Source organism: Carcharhinus amblyrhynchos, chromosome 3 (assembly GCF_965287045.1).
Source record: "Carcharhinus amblyrhynchos chromosome 3, sCarAmb.v2.hapA, whole genome shotgun sequence".
NCBI classification, from domain to species: Eukaryota; Metazoa; Chordata; class Chondrichthyes; order Carcharhiniformes; family Carcharhinidae; genus Carcharhinus; species Carcharhinus amblyrhynchos.
The window spans coordinates 137730613-137748893 of NC_137326.1; the positions used below are offsets into that span (position 1 = coordinate 137730613).

At 42.6% G+C, this 18281-nt stretch overlaps 1 protein-coding gene across 1 annotated transcript in view; it reads right to left on the minus strand.

The window, feature by feature from the left end:
• Positions 1 to 6503, minus strand: part of LOC145341176 (claudin-11-like) — a 29913-nt gene extending 23410 nt beyond the window's left edge. The window contains exon 1 of the mRNA XM_080186095.1: positions 6051 to 6503. Within this exon, the coding sequence (XP_080042221.1) occupies positions 6051 to 6276 (226 nt within the window). The 5' untranslated portion in view covers positions 6277 to 6503. The remainder of the gene's footprint in view (positions 1 to 6050) is intronic.
• Positions 6504 to 18281: the final 11778 nt, after the last annotated feature.

Consider the following 18281-nt stretch of genomic DNA (forward strand, 5'->3'; position numbering starts at 1 on the left):
CTCTTTGATCCCTTTTGCCCCAAAAGCTAGATCTAGCACTTTCTTGAAAATACACTAAATTTGGTGCTATCAATTGAGATAGTGGGAGAGGCAGTGGTGTAGTGGTATTGTCAAAGCACTAGTGACCTAGGGCCTGGATTCGAATCCTACTATGGCAATGCAAGTAATGAAATTAATTAAGGTCTGCTGAGGACCATGAAAATATTTGGGTGGCATGGTGGCACATTGGTTAGCACTGCCGCCTCACAGCACCAGGAATCTGAGTTCAGTTCTTGGCTTGGGTCACAGTTTCATTCATTCTCCTTGTGTCTGCGTGGGTTTCCTCTGGGTACTCCAGATTGTGGTTGGTGCAGACTAGATGGGCCGAATGGTTTCCTTCTGGACTGTAGGGATTCTATAATTCTAAATTAATATGAATGAAATTTGAAAATATTTTGATTTTTTTTAAAATTCACCAGGCAATTCCTTTTGCCTTGCTGGATGGAAATGTATATATTGGTCAGTGTTAATTTTCTTAACTCAGTAGACATTTCCCGTACTGAAATTGTGAACTGAAATCCTCTGGCTTCCCAAACAGAGCCTCCGTTATACTTTGCTTATGAAGTGGAGATGGGTTGGGGGATGGACTGTAGGGACATGGTTTTCCAGACCAAACGGCTACACTGGCGTGGCAAAAGATCCTCCAGTTTCAAGAATGACTTTACCTGTGGATACCAAATCGTGGCACTTTGGTGATTTGCACTGAACCATTTACTTTTGAAAAAATTGGCCATAACCCATTCAGGACAATTTGTTACAGAGAAGGGGAGATGAGAACTCCAAACCAACTGCAAGTACTTCTGTCTCTAATTGGAAGCCCCAAGCCTAGGCTTTTCCTGACATTGGAATTAATAAAAAAAAACATATGAGTTACATTTTCATACACTGGAAGAGGGAACATTTACTTCAAGATTAAGGAGATTGCCGTTCGAAAGGAAACAGAGGAGAGCAGTTGAGGTGGTTTTGCTCATTACTACTACTGTCTGTGTGGAATCTGCACATTCTCCTCATATCTGTATGGTTTCCTCTGGGGGCTCCAGTTCCCTCCCCCACTCCAAAGATGCGCAGGTTAGGTGGATTGATCATGTTAAGTTGCCCCTTAGTGTTCCAGGATGTGTGATTTAGGGGACTGGAGAGGAAAATACGTGGGGTTATGGGGATAGGGCTGGGTGCTGTGTGCTGTCAAAGAGTTGGTGCACAATCGATGGGCCGAATGGCCTCTTTCTTCACTGGAGGGATTCTATCGATATTGGTATGAGCAATAATCTGCTCACAGAGTCCTGGTTTGGGTCCTGTCAGGGTTGCTCAGCACCTGACCTCATTTCTGCCTTTGTTCAAACAAGGGCAAAAGAGCTGAACCCCAGAAGTGAGGTCAGTGTGACTGCTTCTGATATCAAGGCAGCATTTGACCAAGTGTGGCATCAAGGAGCCTTAGCAAAACTGGAGTTAATGGGAATCAGGGGGTGGGTGGGGGAAACTCTCTGTTTTCCACAGTCATATGTGGCTCAAAGGAAGATAGTTGTGGTGGTTGGAGGTCAATCATCTCAGTTCCAGGACATCACTGCAGGCGTTCCTAATGTTAGTGCCATGGACCGAACCATTTTCAGCTGCTTAGTCTGGACAAATGTGAGGTAATACATTTTGGAAGGTCCAATGCATGTAGGAATTATCCAATAAATGGTAGAACCCTTAGGAGTATTGATAGGTAGAGAGATCTGGGAGAACATATCCATCAATCACTGAAAGTAGCAACGCAGGTGGATAAGATATTCAAGTAAGTATACAGCATGCTTGCCTTCCTAATCAGGGCATTGAGTATAAAAATTGGCAGGTCATGCTGCAGCTGTACAGAACTTTAGTTAGGCCTCATTTGGAATATTGTGTACAATTCTGCTCACAACACTATCAGAAGGATATGGGTACTTTGGAGAGGGTACTGAAGAGGTTTACCAGGATATTGCCAGGTCTGGAGGGTACTAGCTATGAGGAGAGGTTAGATAAACTAGGTTTGTTCTCACTGGAGCGAGAGAGGTTGAGGGGTGACCTGATAGACGTCTACAAGGTTATCAGAGGCATGGATAGTCAGAAGCTTTTTCCCAGGGTGCTTAAAGTGTGTGGGGAAAAGTTTAGAAGAGATGTCTGAGGCAGTTTCTTTTTTGCACAAAGGGTGGTGAATATCTGGAACACACTGCCTGGGGAAGTGGTGGGAGCAGGTACGATAGCAGCATTTAAGGGACATCTAGACGAGTACATGAATAGGATGGGAATGGAAGGATACAGACTCCGTAAGGGCGTATGAGTTTAGTTTAAGAAGGCATCATGATCGGCTCAGGTTTGGAGGGCCAAAGGGCTTGTTCCTGTGTTGTACTGTTCTTTGTAAGAAGTCTCACAACACCAGGTTAAAGTCTTACAGGTTCATTTGGTAGCACGATCTTTCAGAGTGATGCTGGTCCATCAGGTGAGTTAACTGATGGAGGAGCAGCGCTCCAAAATTTATGCTACCAGATAAATGTGTTAGCCTTTAACCTGGTGTTGTGAGACTTCTTACGGTGCCCATTCCAGTCCTACGCTGGCATCTCCACATCATGACTATCACTGTATTGTTCTTTGCCTCATCAATGACCTTCCTTCCATCAAAAAGGTCAGCTGTCGGGATGCTCGCAGAGGAATGCACAATGTTCGGCACCATTCGTAACTCCTCAGGTACTGAAGCATTCCATGTCCAAATGCAGCAAGACTTGCACAACTAGCAGCCTGGGGCTGACAAGTGGCAAGTAATATTCAAGCTGCACAAGGCCCGGACGACGGCTATCTCCAACAAGAGAAATTATAACCATCACCCCATGACATTCCATATCATTACTATTGCTCAATCCCCCACTATCAACATCATGGGGTGGGGGGAGTGGGGGGTCGCGGTTGGTTGGAGGGTGGGATGGGAGTTACCATTGACCAGAAGCTGAAGTGGACTAGCAGTGTAAATACTGTGACTGTCAACCCAGGCCAAAGGCTATGGATCCTATGGTGAATAACTCGTCTCCTGACTCCCTGTCCACCATCTACAAGTCAGGAGTGTGATGGAATACTCTCCACTTGCCTGGATGAGTGCAGTTCCAACAACAATCAATAAGCTTCACACCGGCCAAGACAAAGCAGTCCCACTTGATTGTTACTCCTTCCTTAGTCCCTTCACCAATGACAGACAGTGGCAGCCACGTACACCAAAGTTCCTTAGGCAGCACTTTTCAAACCCATGATGACTATCGTTCAGAAGGACAAGAGCAGTAGGTACTTCGAATACCACCATCCAGAAGTCCCACCCAACCCATACCCTCGTAAACACACACATTTACCCTATCAATCCCTCTGACAATATTGGGCAATTTAGCATGGCCAATCCAGCTTTCCTGCACATCCTTGAACTGTGGGAGGAAACCAGAGCACCCGGAGGAAACCCACGCAGACACAGGGAGATTGTGCAAGCTCCACACAGACAATGACCTGAGGCTGGAACTGAACCTGGATCCCTGGTGCTCTGAGGCAGCTGTGCTAACCACTGTGCTGCCATGCCATTCTTAGGAGAAGGATTAAAGGGGAAGTGAGGGTTTCTTTTACACCTCGACAATGCTAGGGACCTATAAATTACTGCCTAAAAGAGGGACACAAGCAAAATCCATCTGGATGTGTGCCTGAAGTCCAGTGACCTCCAAGGATTATGGACCCAATGCTGAAAAATGGGATTGAGTTGGCTGGCTTATTTTTCAGATTGCACAGTCACAAAGGGCAGAGTGGCCTCTTCCTCTGCTGTAAACATTTCTACATTTTCCAAATAATTGAAAAGGAGGAATGTGCAGCAACGTGGGGACAGGGCAGGGCAGTGGCAGTATATGAATTGCTTCTTAGGAGAGCTAGCATGGAGACAATTGGCTGAATGGCCTTCTTGTGTGCCCTAATGATTCTACGAGTCTGTGTTTGTATATTTCTAAGTTTAATATCGCTGAGGATGCGGAGTCATGGAGGAGAGAGGATGAAAGATGAGAAGGACATCTAATTGAGAGTAAAAGCAGGGGTAATTAGATAATGAGAGTTTCAAAGAAGGGGCAACTGAGCTGGGGTAGGTAGAGGAGTTCAAAGGAGAAGAGGGTGCCTGAGCAGAAGGAGCAGAGACAAGCATGTCATTTGGTGATGCCTTTCTTCATTGCCAACTATCAAGTTGCAACATTCATGCAGACTATTGCAATATCACACATTTTTGATCAGATGTGTTTCAAATTAATTTTACAGTCAGTAAGGAGAACTTTGAGGTTGCAGTGAGAATTACACAATCATACATTCAGCCAGTGTATCCATGTGGAAAACTGATCAAGAGCAGAATAGAGGCAAGTCAGGAATGGGATCAGGGCTTTGAGTTGTTTGCAACAGCTGCTGACCCACTAAAAAGCTTGGTATCTGCAGTAGACCCAATCTGTTTCCACCCGAGACAGGAGCAGGGAAACTGGCTCCCTTATTTCAGAAAGATTTCAACCTGTAGCTACATTTTCCTTTAGGAATCTCCTAAAGCCCAGAACAGCGACAATGCCAAGCTAACGGAAAGTGGATTATAAAGGAAAGAGTCAGCTGACATCTCTGCAAAATGCTACACAAACTCAGGATTTCAGTGGGTTAGCACTGCTGCCTCACAGCGCCAGGGACCTGGGTTCGATTCTTGGTTTGTGTCACTATCTGTGTAGAGTTTGTACATTCTCCCTGTGCCTGCGTGGGTTTCCTTCAGCTTCTCTGGTTTCCTCCCACAGTCCAAAGATGCGCGAGTTGGGTGGATTGGCCATGACAAATTGCCCATTACTGTCAGGGGGATTAGCAGGGTAAATATATGGAGTTATACGGATAGCGTCTGAGTGGGATTGTTGTTGGTGCAGGCTTGATGGGCTGAATGGCCTCCTTCTGCTTTGCAGAGATTCTGTGATTTCCCAAAGTGCTTGATGGCCAATGAACTGCAATGTAATCAGTCTGCAAATGTAGCAACAGATTTGTGTAAGATCCCATCAGCATCAAGATGATAATGGCCGTGTACAAGTGATAATATCGGACAATCTACAATAAACTCCTTTCCAATAGCGCAATTAAATCTTTTACTCCTTCCTGATGGGACAGATGTGACCTTGGTTTAACTAGTCATCTGGAAGCTGGTGGCCCCAACAGTATAACACTCCCGCAGGACCACACTGGAGTGTCAACCTGGATCATGGGTACAAGTCTTTGGAATGGCTCATAAATCTAACACCTCCTGACCCAGAGGCATGAGCGTTATCCACTGAGTCGTGGCTGTCACTGCAGTGGAAATAATCACAGGCATGAATGGTGGGAAATGATAGATTGGTGGAAAGAAAGATTGAAAAATTGTTGCTGAATTCTGAATTCAGAGACTAAAGAATGTTAGCGGCTTTACTTTAGCCACTACCAATTGCTGAAACCATATAATCTTGTCGCTTGGGTTGAATTCAAGATTCAGAAGGAGAATAATGTTCTCATTTAATGATTAATGGGTGAATTAGAGCAGGAAGGATTAAGGGATATACACACATTAAATTCTGAACCCAGTGTGTTAACTACCTGAATTTAAATAGGTTAATAAGTTAACTAGTGGAATATCAGTGAGAAGTGTCGACTAGCTGTTGCAAGCTGCGGTTTTAATGAGTATGATGATGGTCTGAAAGCAATGACGGGTGAGGATGGAGGGTGTATAGAGTAAGGAACCAGATGTTGGGGGAATAATTAAAGTTGGAACAAGGAGAAAAGGGAGGAAGATGATGATGAACAAAGTACAACAAGAGAAGGTTAGCTAAAAGGGCAGGAAGGAATGATGGCAGAGAGTGGAGGAATTATTTATTTAAATGTAGAGATAAATGTGAAGGAATTCATGCCTATGAATTAAAATTTGTTGGGGAATTAATAAAAAAAGATGGAAAGGAGTGAGTGTGGTAACATTAGATTAACGGTGATGTAGGAGTTACCTGGCATTTTCAGAATGTCAGACAGAGTCTTGCAGTGATAGGTCCCAGTTAATCGGTAACATTCGGTCCACAGCCCCTGCAGTCTCAATTCACCAAAGAGTCGGCAATCGGTTGCTCCTGACGAACAGCTCTGAACCCATTCCTTGGTGCCAGTGGCGATCAGAATAGCAATCCAGCCCAGGGAACTCAACAGAAAGCCCAGTAAATGCAGACACACAGACGACATCCTGTCTTCAACTGAACAATCAATTCACCAGCACAAAAATGTGGAAATATTTCCGACAGGTTCTGTTTCTTCTGTAAAATATTCTTCTCAAACATAAAGAGCTTGACACTGTTTCTAAGAGCTCTCAGGAAACACAAGGCGCCCAGTGTTTCTGAGATAAGACCCTTTCATCAGTTGACCGTTTTCTTGTTAGAACAAAATCTCTTGAAGCAACACACTCAGAAAGTGAGGCTGAATCCAAAGCCAAAGTGTAAGAAAGTCTCAGCTGAAATCCTGCAAGCCAATCAGGAGTGCAGAAATCATCTGGGAGTGGGGATTAGGTAACCAATCAGTAAAGGGAAAGGAAAATTGAGTATTTTTTTCTCTGTTAATGTCTGTTTCCAGTTATTGAGAATAAGTGGCTGCAATCACAGACGTATTAGTTAATTTAAAATGATCGACAGAATCGCTGATTACTCTGTAAGAAAGAAATAACATTAATATCTCAGGATGTCCCACAGCAGCTTCGAATAAAAAGAGGTATTTTTAAAGTGCAGTTGAAATGCTGGCAGCAGGACAGCTAATCTGGGTATAGCAAGCTCCCACCAACAGTAACCTATAGGTTAATTCATAGATATTGTATTTTAGTGACTGTTATTGAACTTAAAACATTAGCAAAGGACACTGGGTACAGTCCCCCTGAGTTATTTTCAAACAGTGCTTGTGGGATCATTTACATCCACCTACTGTAGGATATTTAGGGTGTAAAATGAATTTCTCTTCCAAATGATGGTGGCTCTGACAATGCAGCACCCCTGCGGTACTGCAGTGAGGGCACCAGTGCTAGATGTTATGCTCAGGTCTCTTGGATGGGGTTTGAACTCACAACTTCTTGACTGAAACATAAGGCAAAGGCCCATGCTGAGGGGTCAAATGTCAGCTGTGGCTAAATGCTGTTGAGGGGGGTGGCCACTGTGTGGGTGGGCTCTCCTTCAGACCCGATGTTGAGAATTCAACTAACTCCTCAGGTGGATGTTATAGAACCCATGGTGCTTGTCGGAAGGTTAGAGAGAGTTCCCTCTGCTGTTGTGGCCAAGAATTCAATTTCAACCAACACCAATAAAAGCAAAGTAATCAACTTCACAATTCATTCCTCTTTGTGGGATCTTTCCATGTACTTTTCCTTGACAAGTCATCCCACTTCAAAATAATTTATTGTGTCACTGTCAAATATTTTTCAGATGTGGTAAAGTAATGTATATCTATAAAATGTTTATTTGTTATGGTTTAACTTCAATCTATTCTCATGTATAAATGATCAGCAAACTGACTTCTGAGGATCCATCTACAATACAGATTGTCAAAACTGATGCATCTCAGTAGGCTTGAGATGGAGACCCAGAACTTGTTGCTCTCCTTGTCTCTCTAAGGCTTCTATCACCCTCTAGTGCTGTATCCTTGCATTGCACCATCAATACACAGCATTGCAGGGCAACACTACACCGTGTATTGCTTTCCAAGGGATATCTGCTTAAGCAAGAGATCTGCCTGTATTTCTCACACTGATATATCTATTACTGTCAATCTGTGTCTCAGTGAGATTCAGTGTCTCTGCTAGAATTTTCTCACCATTATTTCAGTATTTCTCACTCTGGTTGGATACCTTTGACCTCTCAAGGAAGCAAGCGATATGGGGAATGGGCAGGAAAGTGGAGCTGGCATCGATCAGTCATAATTATACTGAATGGCAGAACAGACTGGAGGGGTCAAATGGTGTAACCTGCCCCTATTTCTTATGTTCCTGCAACTTCCTGCTCTAACCTCCCAGCACTGGGCAACTGGCACAGCCATTCTCACAACACACCATCATCCCATATCAATTGAAACAGCAGGATGTTATCTTTAAGACGTTATAAATAATAAACAATCGATGGCCTTCAAAGAAAATTAAAGACGTGTGAGTACTTTTTAGTGCTCCATTGATCTCTGTCCCAGGTTGCTTGAAGCAGCATTCTGACAATTAATCCAGAATTAATAGAGTCTCCAGGACATTGCTGGAGAATTGGCAAACTCACGTTTTGGAGGTTTTGAAGAAGGAAGGAAATTGTTCTTTTATACTGAGTATGAGGCTGCTTTTTTATTATAAAGAAAAGCCTATTTTCTTTTAATTCATTCATAAGACTTGGGCATCACTGGCTAGCTGGCATTTATTGCCCATCTCTAGTTGCTCTTGGAGGGAAGTTGAGAGTTAATGACATTACTGGTTCATTAATGTCCTCCAGAGAAGTGGCCCAGCTATCATTACCCCAGTCTGAGCTGAACTGCTGGAGGTAATTTTTATGTTCAAAGACTTTAGAAAACTGGAACTTGCAGATCAACTATCACTGATGTACATTCTGCCCTATTTGTGTTTCTGTTGACGCTCTTTCTCTTTATGACAATAAATAAAACTTAGAGCCTTTCCCATGTTTAATGAAACATGAGGCAACAGGACATTTCTGTTTCCATAGCCCAAAGGTAAAGACGCTATTCATTGCGCCATAAGACCGCCCACATGACACTTAGCGATGGGCGCTAAATATATGTGTCAAAAACACGTGAAAAGAAATACAAACCGGCAGGTGGTTTATAGACGCCCCAGGGAATCAACCGAACCTTGGGATTTCTTAAAGAAATAACTAACTTCAATTTCAATAGCACATTTCATAACCTCAAAGAATTAAAATTAATGAAGTACTTTTGATGATTAGTCAATGTTAGAATGCAGGAAATGCAACAATTAGTGTGTGCACAGCCAGGTCCGACAACCAGGTCATCAATAAAGGGCAAAAAGAATGGAGTATTGGAAGGTGGGTCTGGAAGGTGCTCTTTCCACTGCTTGTAGGTGGTGGACAGACTTGGGGGAGCCAGGAGGTGAGTTGCTCTCCACAGAAGTAGCCACAGCATTTATATGGCTGTTCAGTTTTTGGTCAATTAAATGCCATTTTTTTTTCACTCATTAGATGTAGGTGTTTTTTGGTGGGACCAGCATCTATTGCCCAACCTAATTGCCTTTGAGCTGAATGGCTTAGTAGGCCATTTAAGAATCAACTACATGTGGATCTGGAGTTATATGTAGGCCAGACTAAGTAAAGAGAGCAGATTTTCTTAGGGCATTAGTTAACCAGTTTCATGATCATCATTAGACTTAATTCCCTTTTTTTATTTCATTCAAATTTTCCGATCTCCCATGGTGGGATTCAAACCTGGGTCCCCGGAGCATTAGCCTGGTTCTCTGGATTACTAGTCAGGTGACAATATCACTATACCCCCTGGAGGTGGTTGGATTCTCTCTTGCTGGAGATGGCTATTGCCTGGCACTTGTGTGGCCTGAATGTTAATTGCCATTTAGTAGCAGGAGTCTGATTGTTGTCCAGTTCTTCCTGCACATGAGCACAGACTGCTTCAGTATCAGAGAAAATCCACCCAGTAAATAATCATTAGCAAACACTCCCAGTTCTGACCTTATGATGTAGAGACGATCATTGATGAAGCAGCCGAAGATGGTTGGGCCTTGGACACTGCCCTGAGGAACTCATGCAACAATGATCTGGAATTGAGATGCTTGGCCTCCAACCAACACAATTAGCTTCCTTTACGCCAGGTATGATTCTAACCAGGGGAGAACAGTTCCCCCAGCTTCCCATTACTTCAACTCTGCCAGAGCTTATTGATAGTGCCTTGATGTCAGGGACAGTCACTCTCACCTCACCTCTGGAGTTCACTTCCTTTGTCCATGTTTGGAACAAGGATGCAATGATATCAGGAGCTGAGTGGAACAGAAACTGGGCAGGTTATTTCCATCTAAGTGCTCTCAATAGGAGGCTGATGGGTTAGTGATTTGCCATATAGATTTGTCTTGACTCTGTTATAGAATCATAGAGCCATTGAGGTTTACAGCATGGAAACAGGCCCTTTGGCCCAACTTCTCCATGCCACCCTTTTGTTTTTAAAACTCCTAAGCTAATCCCAATTGCCTGCATTTGGCCCATATCCCTCTATACCCATTGTACTCATGTAACTATTTAAATGCTTTTGAAAAGATAAAATTGTACCTGTCTCTACTACTACCTCTGGCAGCTCATTCCAGACACTCACCACCCTCTGTGTAAAAAAAAAATTGCCCCTCTGGACACTTTTGTATCTCTCCCTGCTCATCTTAAACCTATGCCCTCTAGTTTTAGACTCCCCTACCTTTGGGAAAAAGTATTGACTACCTACCTTGTCTATGCCCCTCATTATTTTATAAACCTCTATAAGGTCACCTCTCAGCCTCCTATGCTCCAGAGAAAAAAGTCCCAGTCTATTCAGCTTCTCCTTATAACTCAATCCATCAAGTCCCAGTAGCATCCTAGTAAATCTTTTCTGCGCTCTTTCTAGTTTAATAATATATTTTCTATAATAGGGTGACCAGAATTGCACATAGTATTGCAAGTGTGGCCTTACCAATGTGTTGCACAACTTCAACAAGATGTCCCAACTCCTGTATTCAATGTTCTGACTGATGAAACCAAGCTTGCCAAATGTCTTCTTCACCACTCTGTTCACCTGTGACTCCACTTTCAAGGAATTATGAACATGTACCACTAGATCTCTTTGTTCTTTAACGCTCCCCAGTGCACTACCATTAACTGAGTGAGTCCTGCCCTGGTTCAATCTACCAAAATGCATCACCTCGCATTTGTCAAATTAAACTCCACTTGCCATTCGTCAGCCCACTGGCCCAATTGATCAGTGCAGTTGGAGGTGACTTTCTTCACTGTCACTATGCCACCAATCTTGGTGTCATCTGAAAACTTACTAACCATGCTTCCTACATTCTCATCCAAATCATTAATGTAAATGACAAATAACAGTGGGCCCAACACTGACCCCTGAGGCACACCACTGGTCTCAGGCCTCCAGTTTGAAGTACAACCCTCTACAACCACCCTCTGGCTTCTGTCAAGAAGCCAATTTTGTATCCAATTAGACACCTCACCCTGGATCCCGTGAGATTTAACTTTATGCAACAACTTACCAAAAGCCTTGCTAAAATCCATGTAGACAACATCAACTGCATTGTCCTATTCTACCTTCTTGGTTACCCCTTCAAAAAACTCAATTAAATTTGTGAGACATGATTTTCCACTCACAAAGCCATGCTGACTGTCCCTAATCAGCCCTTCCATCTCTAAATGCTGTAGATCCTGTCTCTCAAAATACCGTCCAACAATTTACTCACCACAGATGTGAGGCTCACTGGCCTGTAGTTCCCAGGTTTTTCCCTGCAGCCCTTTTTGAACAAAGGCACAACATTTGCCACTCTACAATCTTCAGGCACCTCACCCGTGACTATCGATGATTCAAATATCTTGGCTAGGGGCCCGCAATTTCCTCCCTAGCCTCCACAACATCCTGGGATATACTTCATCAGGTCCCGGGAATTTATCTACCTAGATGCGCTTTAAGACTTCCAGCGCCTCGTCATCTGTAATATGTACACTCCTCAAGACATCACTATTTGTTTCCCCAAGTTCCCGAACATCCATGCTTTTCTCAACAGTAAATACTGATGAGAAATATTCATTTGGATTTTGCCCATCTTTTGTGGATCCGCACAAAGATGATCTTGTTGATCCTTAACAGGCCCTGCTCTCTCCCTTGTTAGTCTTTTGCCCTTTACGTATTTGTAGAAGCTTTTTGGATTCTTTGCTTTATCTGCAAGAACAACTTTGTGCCCCCTTTTTGCCTCCTGATTTCTCTCTTAACTTTACTCCTACACTCCCTATACTCTTCAAGAGATTCACTTGATCCCAGCAGCCTATGCATGTCATGTGCCTCCTTCTTCTTCTTGACCAGGGTCTCAATATCCTGAGTCATCCAGGGTTCCCAACTTCTGCCAGCCTTGCCCTTCACTCTAAGAGGAATGTGTTTACCCTGAACCCTGGTTAACATAGTTTTGAAAGTGTACCACTTACCAGACATCCCTTTGCTGTCCCACAGACTCCCCCAATTAACTTTTGACAGTTCCTGCCTGATGCCATTAAAATTGACTTTGTCCCAATTTAGAATTTTAACTTTTGGGACAAACCGATCATTCTCCATAGCTATCTTAAAACTAATAGAATTATGGTCACTGGTCCCAAAGTGATCACTCACAAACACTTCTGTCACCTGCCCTTCCTTATTTCCCAGGAGGAGGTCAAATTTTGCCCCATCTCTAGTCGGACCATCCACAAACTGAATGAGAAATTCCTCCTGAATATACTCAACAAATTTCTCTCCTTCCAACTCTCTAATACTATGGCTGTCCCAGTCAATGTTGGGAAAATTAAAATCTCCAACTGTTACCAACCTATTTTTCTTGGCGCTATCTGTAATCTCCTTACGTATTTGCTCCACAATTTCCTGCTATTTGGGGGCCTATTGTACAACCCTATCAAAGTGATTTCCCCCTTTTTATTCCCCAGTTCTACCCATATAGACTTAGTGGCCGAACCCTCGGATATATCCCCTCTCAGTATGGCCATGATGCTTTCCCTAATCAAAAGTGCAACTCCCCCTCCTCTCTTACCTCCTGCTCTATCTTTCCTATCGCATTTATACCGTGGAACATTGAGCTGCCAGTCCTGTCCCTCCCTTAGCCATGTTTCAGTAATTGCTATAATATCCCAGTGCCATGTGCCCATCAATGTTGATGGGTACATGGGACTGTTGATAAGGCTTACCTGGGCAATTTCCCAAATTGTCGGGTAGATGTTAGTCTTGTAGCTTAGCTAGGAGTGAAGCTAGTTCTGGAATACAAGATTTCAGTATCATTGATGGAATATTGTCAGATCCCATAGCTTTCAGTCATGTAGTGGTTAGTTTAAATTATACAATTTAAGGGATTGAGTTCAGATTTTAAGATCAGAAAATGAAAAAGTAGGATCAGTAATGAAGCTGTTGGATTGCCATAAAAGCCCAACTTATTCACATTGTCCTTACACAGTCTGGTTTATACTGATTTCAGACATAGAGTAATGGGCGTTGCCTGTTAACTCCCCTCAATGGTTCCAATCCCCCAACTCAACGTAACTGTAAAATGTTTAATATCCACATTTAAAAGACATAGAGATCATGTTCTGGACCATTAGATCAAGTAACATACGGCACCACAGCCCCACCCATACCACCACCGCCAACCCAACCAAACTCCAATTGGAGAATCAATGATTACATGCATAAAATCAAATATTACTCGTTTTATGAAAGGTCAGTGGGGAATTTAGAAAGTTTGGTTACTTCTGGATAGGTTAAAAAAAATGATCAACATAGATAAGGTGAGATTTCACTTTCCGACGTGTATGTAAAGTTTCAATAACTGTTTAAAAACACTTTGGGTAAGCACTTTGTCGTCCCCTAGTGACAGGATTATGTAATATCAGCGAGGTTTCTGGTTCAAGAACAAATTAATCGAGTTTTGAGCTGCTGCATATCAGAGAACGAATAGGGGCTGCATTGCTGGGACTGGAAGCTCAAAGTCTGAGCCACTTACTCATACAAAGTTGTCAACCAAGGCTGGATATGTGGCACTTCTGCGTTTGAATCAGAAACTTGTGGGATCCTTTCTTAATCCAAACAGTACTTTATGTACATAATCCAGATTGACAATCCCTGTGTCAGTATTGAGTGAATACTGCATTGCGAGAGATAACGGGTGGCTTTTCCAGCCAGGATTCTGCGGTCCTGCTGCAGTGACTGGAGAGTTGACTATGTGCCAAGATCTCTGTACTTGCTGGCTACAGTGGTGGGGCGTGGGTGACTGGAGAATTTCAACCATCATCTTTCAGGTGCTCGCCGGAATTCTACCGCCTATCCGCTATGGAATCGGAGCGGGTGAGGGGCGGAGAATGGAAACGTCCATTGACCTTGGGCGGGTATTTCCAGTCCGGTTCCAGCGAGGCCGTAAGATTCCACCCCATGTGATGTCAAACATGGACTGCCACCCTTCAAAGCAGCTCAACATCACCCTATCAAAGGTAGATGGGGATGGGTAATAAATGCTGGCCTAGCCAGTAACACCCACATACCAATCAGAGAGAACAGACAGGTTGGACTAGTATTGTTATTTCCCCGTTTTACTGTTATTTTTTCTTTTGGGCTTGAGCAAATAAAGAAAGGAAATTGAGGCGTTATCTGTCCCTAGTTGTGGAATAGCTATATAAAAAAAAGAGATGCAGAAATCAGAGACTCTAACATGGAAGAGGAATGTGTGGGAGGAGCAGTCTGTCAGTGATAGAGTGAACATCTGCAAGGTACTCAATGCATTAATAAGTGACAGCAGTGGAACATTAAGGATTACAGCTATGTGTTTACCTTGTTATTTGTTTAAGCAAAGTTATTACATAATTCATAAAATTGTAGAATTCCTATAGTGCAGAAGGAGGCCATTTAGCCAATTGAGTCAGCAGGAATAGTGCCAGAAGACTGGAGGATAGCAAATGTTGTCCCTTTCTTTAAGAAAGGGAGAACAGACAACCCTGGTGATTATTGACCAGTGAGCTTTACAACTGTTGTGGGCAAAGTTTTGGAAAGGATTATACGAGATAGGATTTATAATCATCTAGAAAGGAATAATTTGATTAGGGATAGTCAACATGGTTTTGTGAAGAGTAGGTTGTGTCTCACAAACCTTACTGAGTTCTTTGAGAAGGTGACCAAAGAGGTGGATGAGGGTAAAGCAGTTGATGTGGTGTATATGGATTCCAGTAAAGCATTTGATAACGTTCCCCATAGTAAGCTATTGCAGAAAATACAGAAGCATGGGATTGAGGGTGATTTAGCAGTTTGGATCAGAAATTGGCTAGCTGTAGTTGATAGGAAATGTTCATCCTGGAGTTCAGTTATTAGAGGTATACCACAAGGATCTGTTTTAGGGCCTCTGCTGTTTGTCATTTTTATAAATGAACTGGATGATGGTGTAGAAGGATATGTTAGTAAATTTGCAGATGACACTAAAGCCAGTGGAGTTGTGGACAGTGCGGAAGGATGTTACAAGTTACGAAGGGACATGGATAAGCTGCAGAGCTGGGCTGAGAGGTGGCAAATGGAGTTTAATGCTGAAAAGTGTGAGGTGATTCACTTTGGAAAGAGTAACAGGAATACAGCATACTGGGCTAATGGCAAGATACTTGGTAGTGTGGATGAGCAGAGAAATCTTGGAGTCCATGTGCATAGATCCCTGAAAATTGGCACCCAGATTGATAGGGTTGTTAAGAAGCAGTATGGTGTGTTAACTTTTATTGGTAGAGGGATTGAGTTTAGGAGCCATGAGGTCATGTTGCAGCAATACAAAATGCTGGCATGGCCACATTTGGAGTATTGTGTACGGCTCTGATTGCTACGTTATAGGAAGGATGTGGAAGCATTTGAATGGGTGCAAGAGCTTTAGGTTTTGAGGTGTCCAGATCACTAACAACCTGGACTGGTTCCTCCATACTGATGGTATAGTTAAGAAAACCCACCAATGCCTTTAGTTTCTCAGGAGGCTAAGGAAATTTGGCATGTCCACCACAACTCATATCAATTTTTGGAGACATACCATGAAAAACATTCAATCCGGATGTATCACAGGTTTGTATGTCTCCTGCTCTGACAAGACTACAAGAAACTGCAAAGGGTTGTGAAAAAAAAAAGCCCAGTCCATCACTCAAACCAGCCTCCCATCCATTGACATGGAAAATGAACCAGCATAATCAAGGACTGGACATACTCTCTTTCACTTTCTTCCATCAGGAGAAAGATACAAAAGCTTCTTCCCTGCTGCCATCAGCCTTTTTGAATGGACCTACCTTATATTAAGTTGATCATTCTCTACACCCTTGCTAGGACTGTAACACAATATTCTGCACACTCTCCTTTCCTTCTCTATGAACGATATTTTTGTCTGTAAAGCATGCAAGAAAGATGTCCAAAGATGTGCAGGTTAGGTTGATTGGCCATGCTAAGAAATTGCCCCTTAGTGTCCAGGAATGCGTAGGTTAGAGGGATTAGTGGGTAAAATATATGTGGGGAGGGCTTGGGTGGGATTGTGTTCAGTGCAGACTGAATGGGCCGAAGGGCCTCTTTCTGCACTGTAGGGTTCGATGATGATCTAAGATGAATACTTTTCACTGTATGTTAATACATGTGATAATAACAGATCAAATCAAATTACAGAAATTCTAACCTTACAAAATCAAAGCTGGTTGCATATTGTGAAATAAAGTGATTTCCTTCAAAAATCACAAGTTAAACTGTGGGAGTTTGCGCATTCTCCCCGTGCTTGCGTGGATTTTCTCCGGGTGCTCCGGTTTCCTCCCACACCCCAAAGATGTGCTATTAGGCTGATTGGAGGTAATAAATTGTCCCTAAATTAGTTTTCCCTCAGTGTGGAATGCCATAAGCATAGGTAAGGGTCATGGGTGGAGGGGGGACTCGTAATGTTAAAATGGCGGCGCGGGCTCGTTGGGGCGAAGGGCCTGTTTCCCGGGCTGTTTTTTATTCTTTGTTCTAAACTTCATTAATTTAATGCACAGGACTGAATGTTTTAACACTTGTTTGTCTTTGCACAATGGGAATTTAAATTTAGAAAATGGAATGGATAATTTTAATTGTTAGGGAGATGGATGGTTCAACATCAGTAATTCTTTAGCCTTGACTATTTGAGTTATTGGTTCAAAGGTCGTATATTTTTTCTCCCTCATCAGTTGGAGTGTGATGCTGAGACCAAGTCATGTGATGAGCTAATGTCCCCAAAAAAAATCAAAAGAAACCAGAATGTACTAGTCCCAGAATGCAGCATAAATTTATACTAGGTTGACATACTTTGATCATTTGACTAGTTATTTGCTATAACTAAACTGCAAACCAATTGTAAATAATTATCAAAATATAACTTTCCTACACCACTAGATTCAGTAAGTCCAGCACTATCCTGTGTTTCACATAGCAAGTGACTCCCAGAACTTCTCTGAGCTTTAACAGCCTCCAGTATACGACCTTCCTACATTTTCTTAGCTCTGTATGATCACTTTTATCCATAACTGCACAGAACAGCTCCCACCACTACTCTACAAGCTGCAAATGATCCAAACTCCAAATATTTTCTCTCCCAGCAAACACACAGACGCATTGAACCCAGCAATCCTGCTTAAACCCCACCCATTTCCACGATGCTGTAGATTTGCAGTGTTCACTAAATGCTTTTAAACTAACATTACTCTAACTCCCAAATCAAAACATCTCTCTGGAAACCACTTCTTTGTGAGCAGTGTAGTCATCACAACTCCAGTTCTCAAGCTAAGTAAGTCCACTCGTTCTTTTGATGACCCACTTTCGCCTATTCACACTCTACTAAATGAATATGTGTAACGTTTGAATTGCCATTTTCTTTCAGTTGTTCTGGCAATCACAAAAATGCAATGTTTTAACCTCACAGCAATAGCCTTCCCAAAAATAAACATTGAGCAAGATTTTCTGGTCCTGCAGGAATCGTAATGGGCAGAACAGAACATTTGGCAGACCGTTAAAAGGTGTGTTGACCACGGGCAGAAGTTTTGGGCTTGGAATGTGTGTGGCCAGAAAACCTCACAAATCACCTTCAAAATAGTAATAGGAGAATATGAACTAGATACTTGCAGCAACAGAAGTTAGGGTGAAAAGCTACCATTTCAATAATGCCTCTCAAAAACTCAGAACCTCCCACTATGCATTACTGTCTATTAATTCCTTTGGAAATTCTGGCGCTATTGTTAGGAAAAGCCTAATGTTGTGAGAGCAAACAGTATTGTTGCATTTAGATGTGAATTATTAAATAGAATAATTCTAACTTCTATTTAGTGTGCAAGGCTTGTGGGTAGAATGGGAGAAAAATAAATGTAAATTATAACAAATAAATCATGAAACATATTGAGTGAAAGTGATTTTTTGAGGATATCATTCAGCACTAGAATGTTCTAATTGAGTGACAACCACTTCTCATT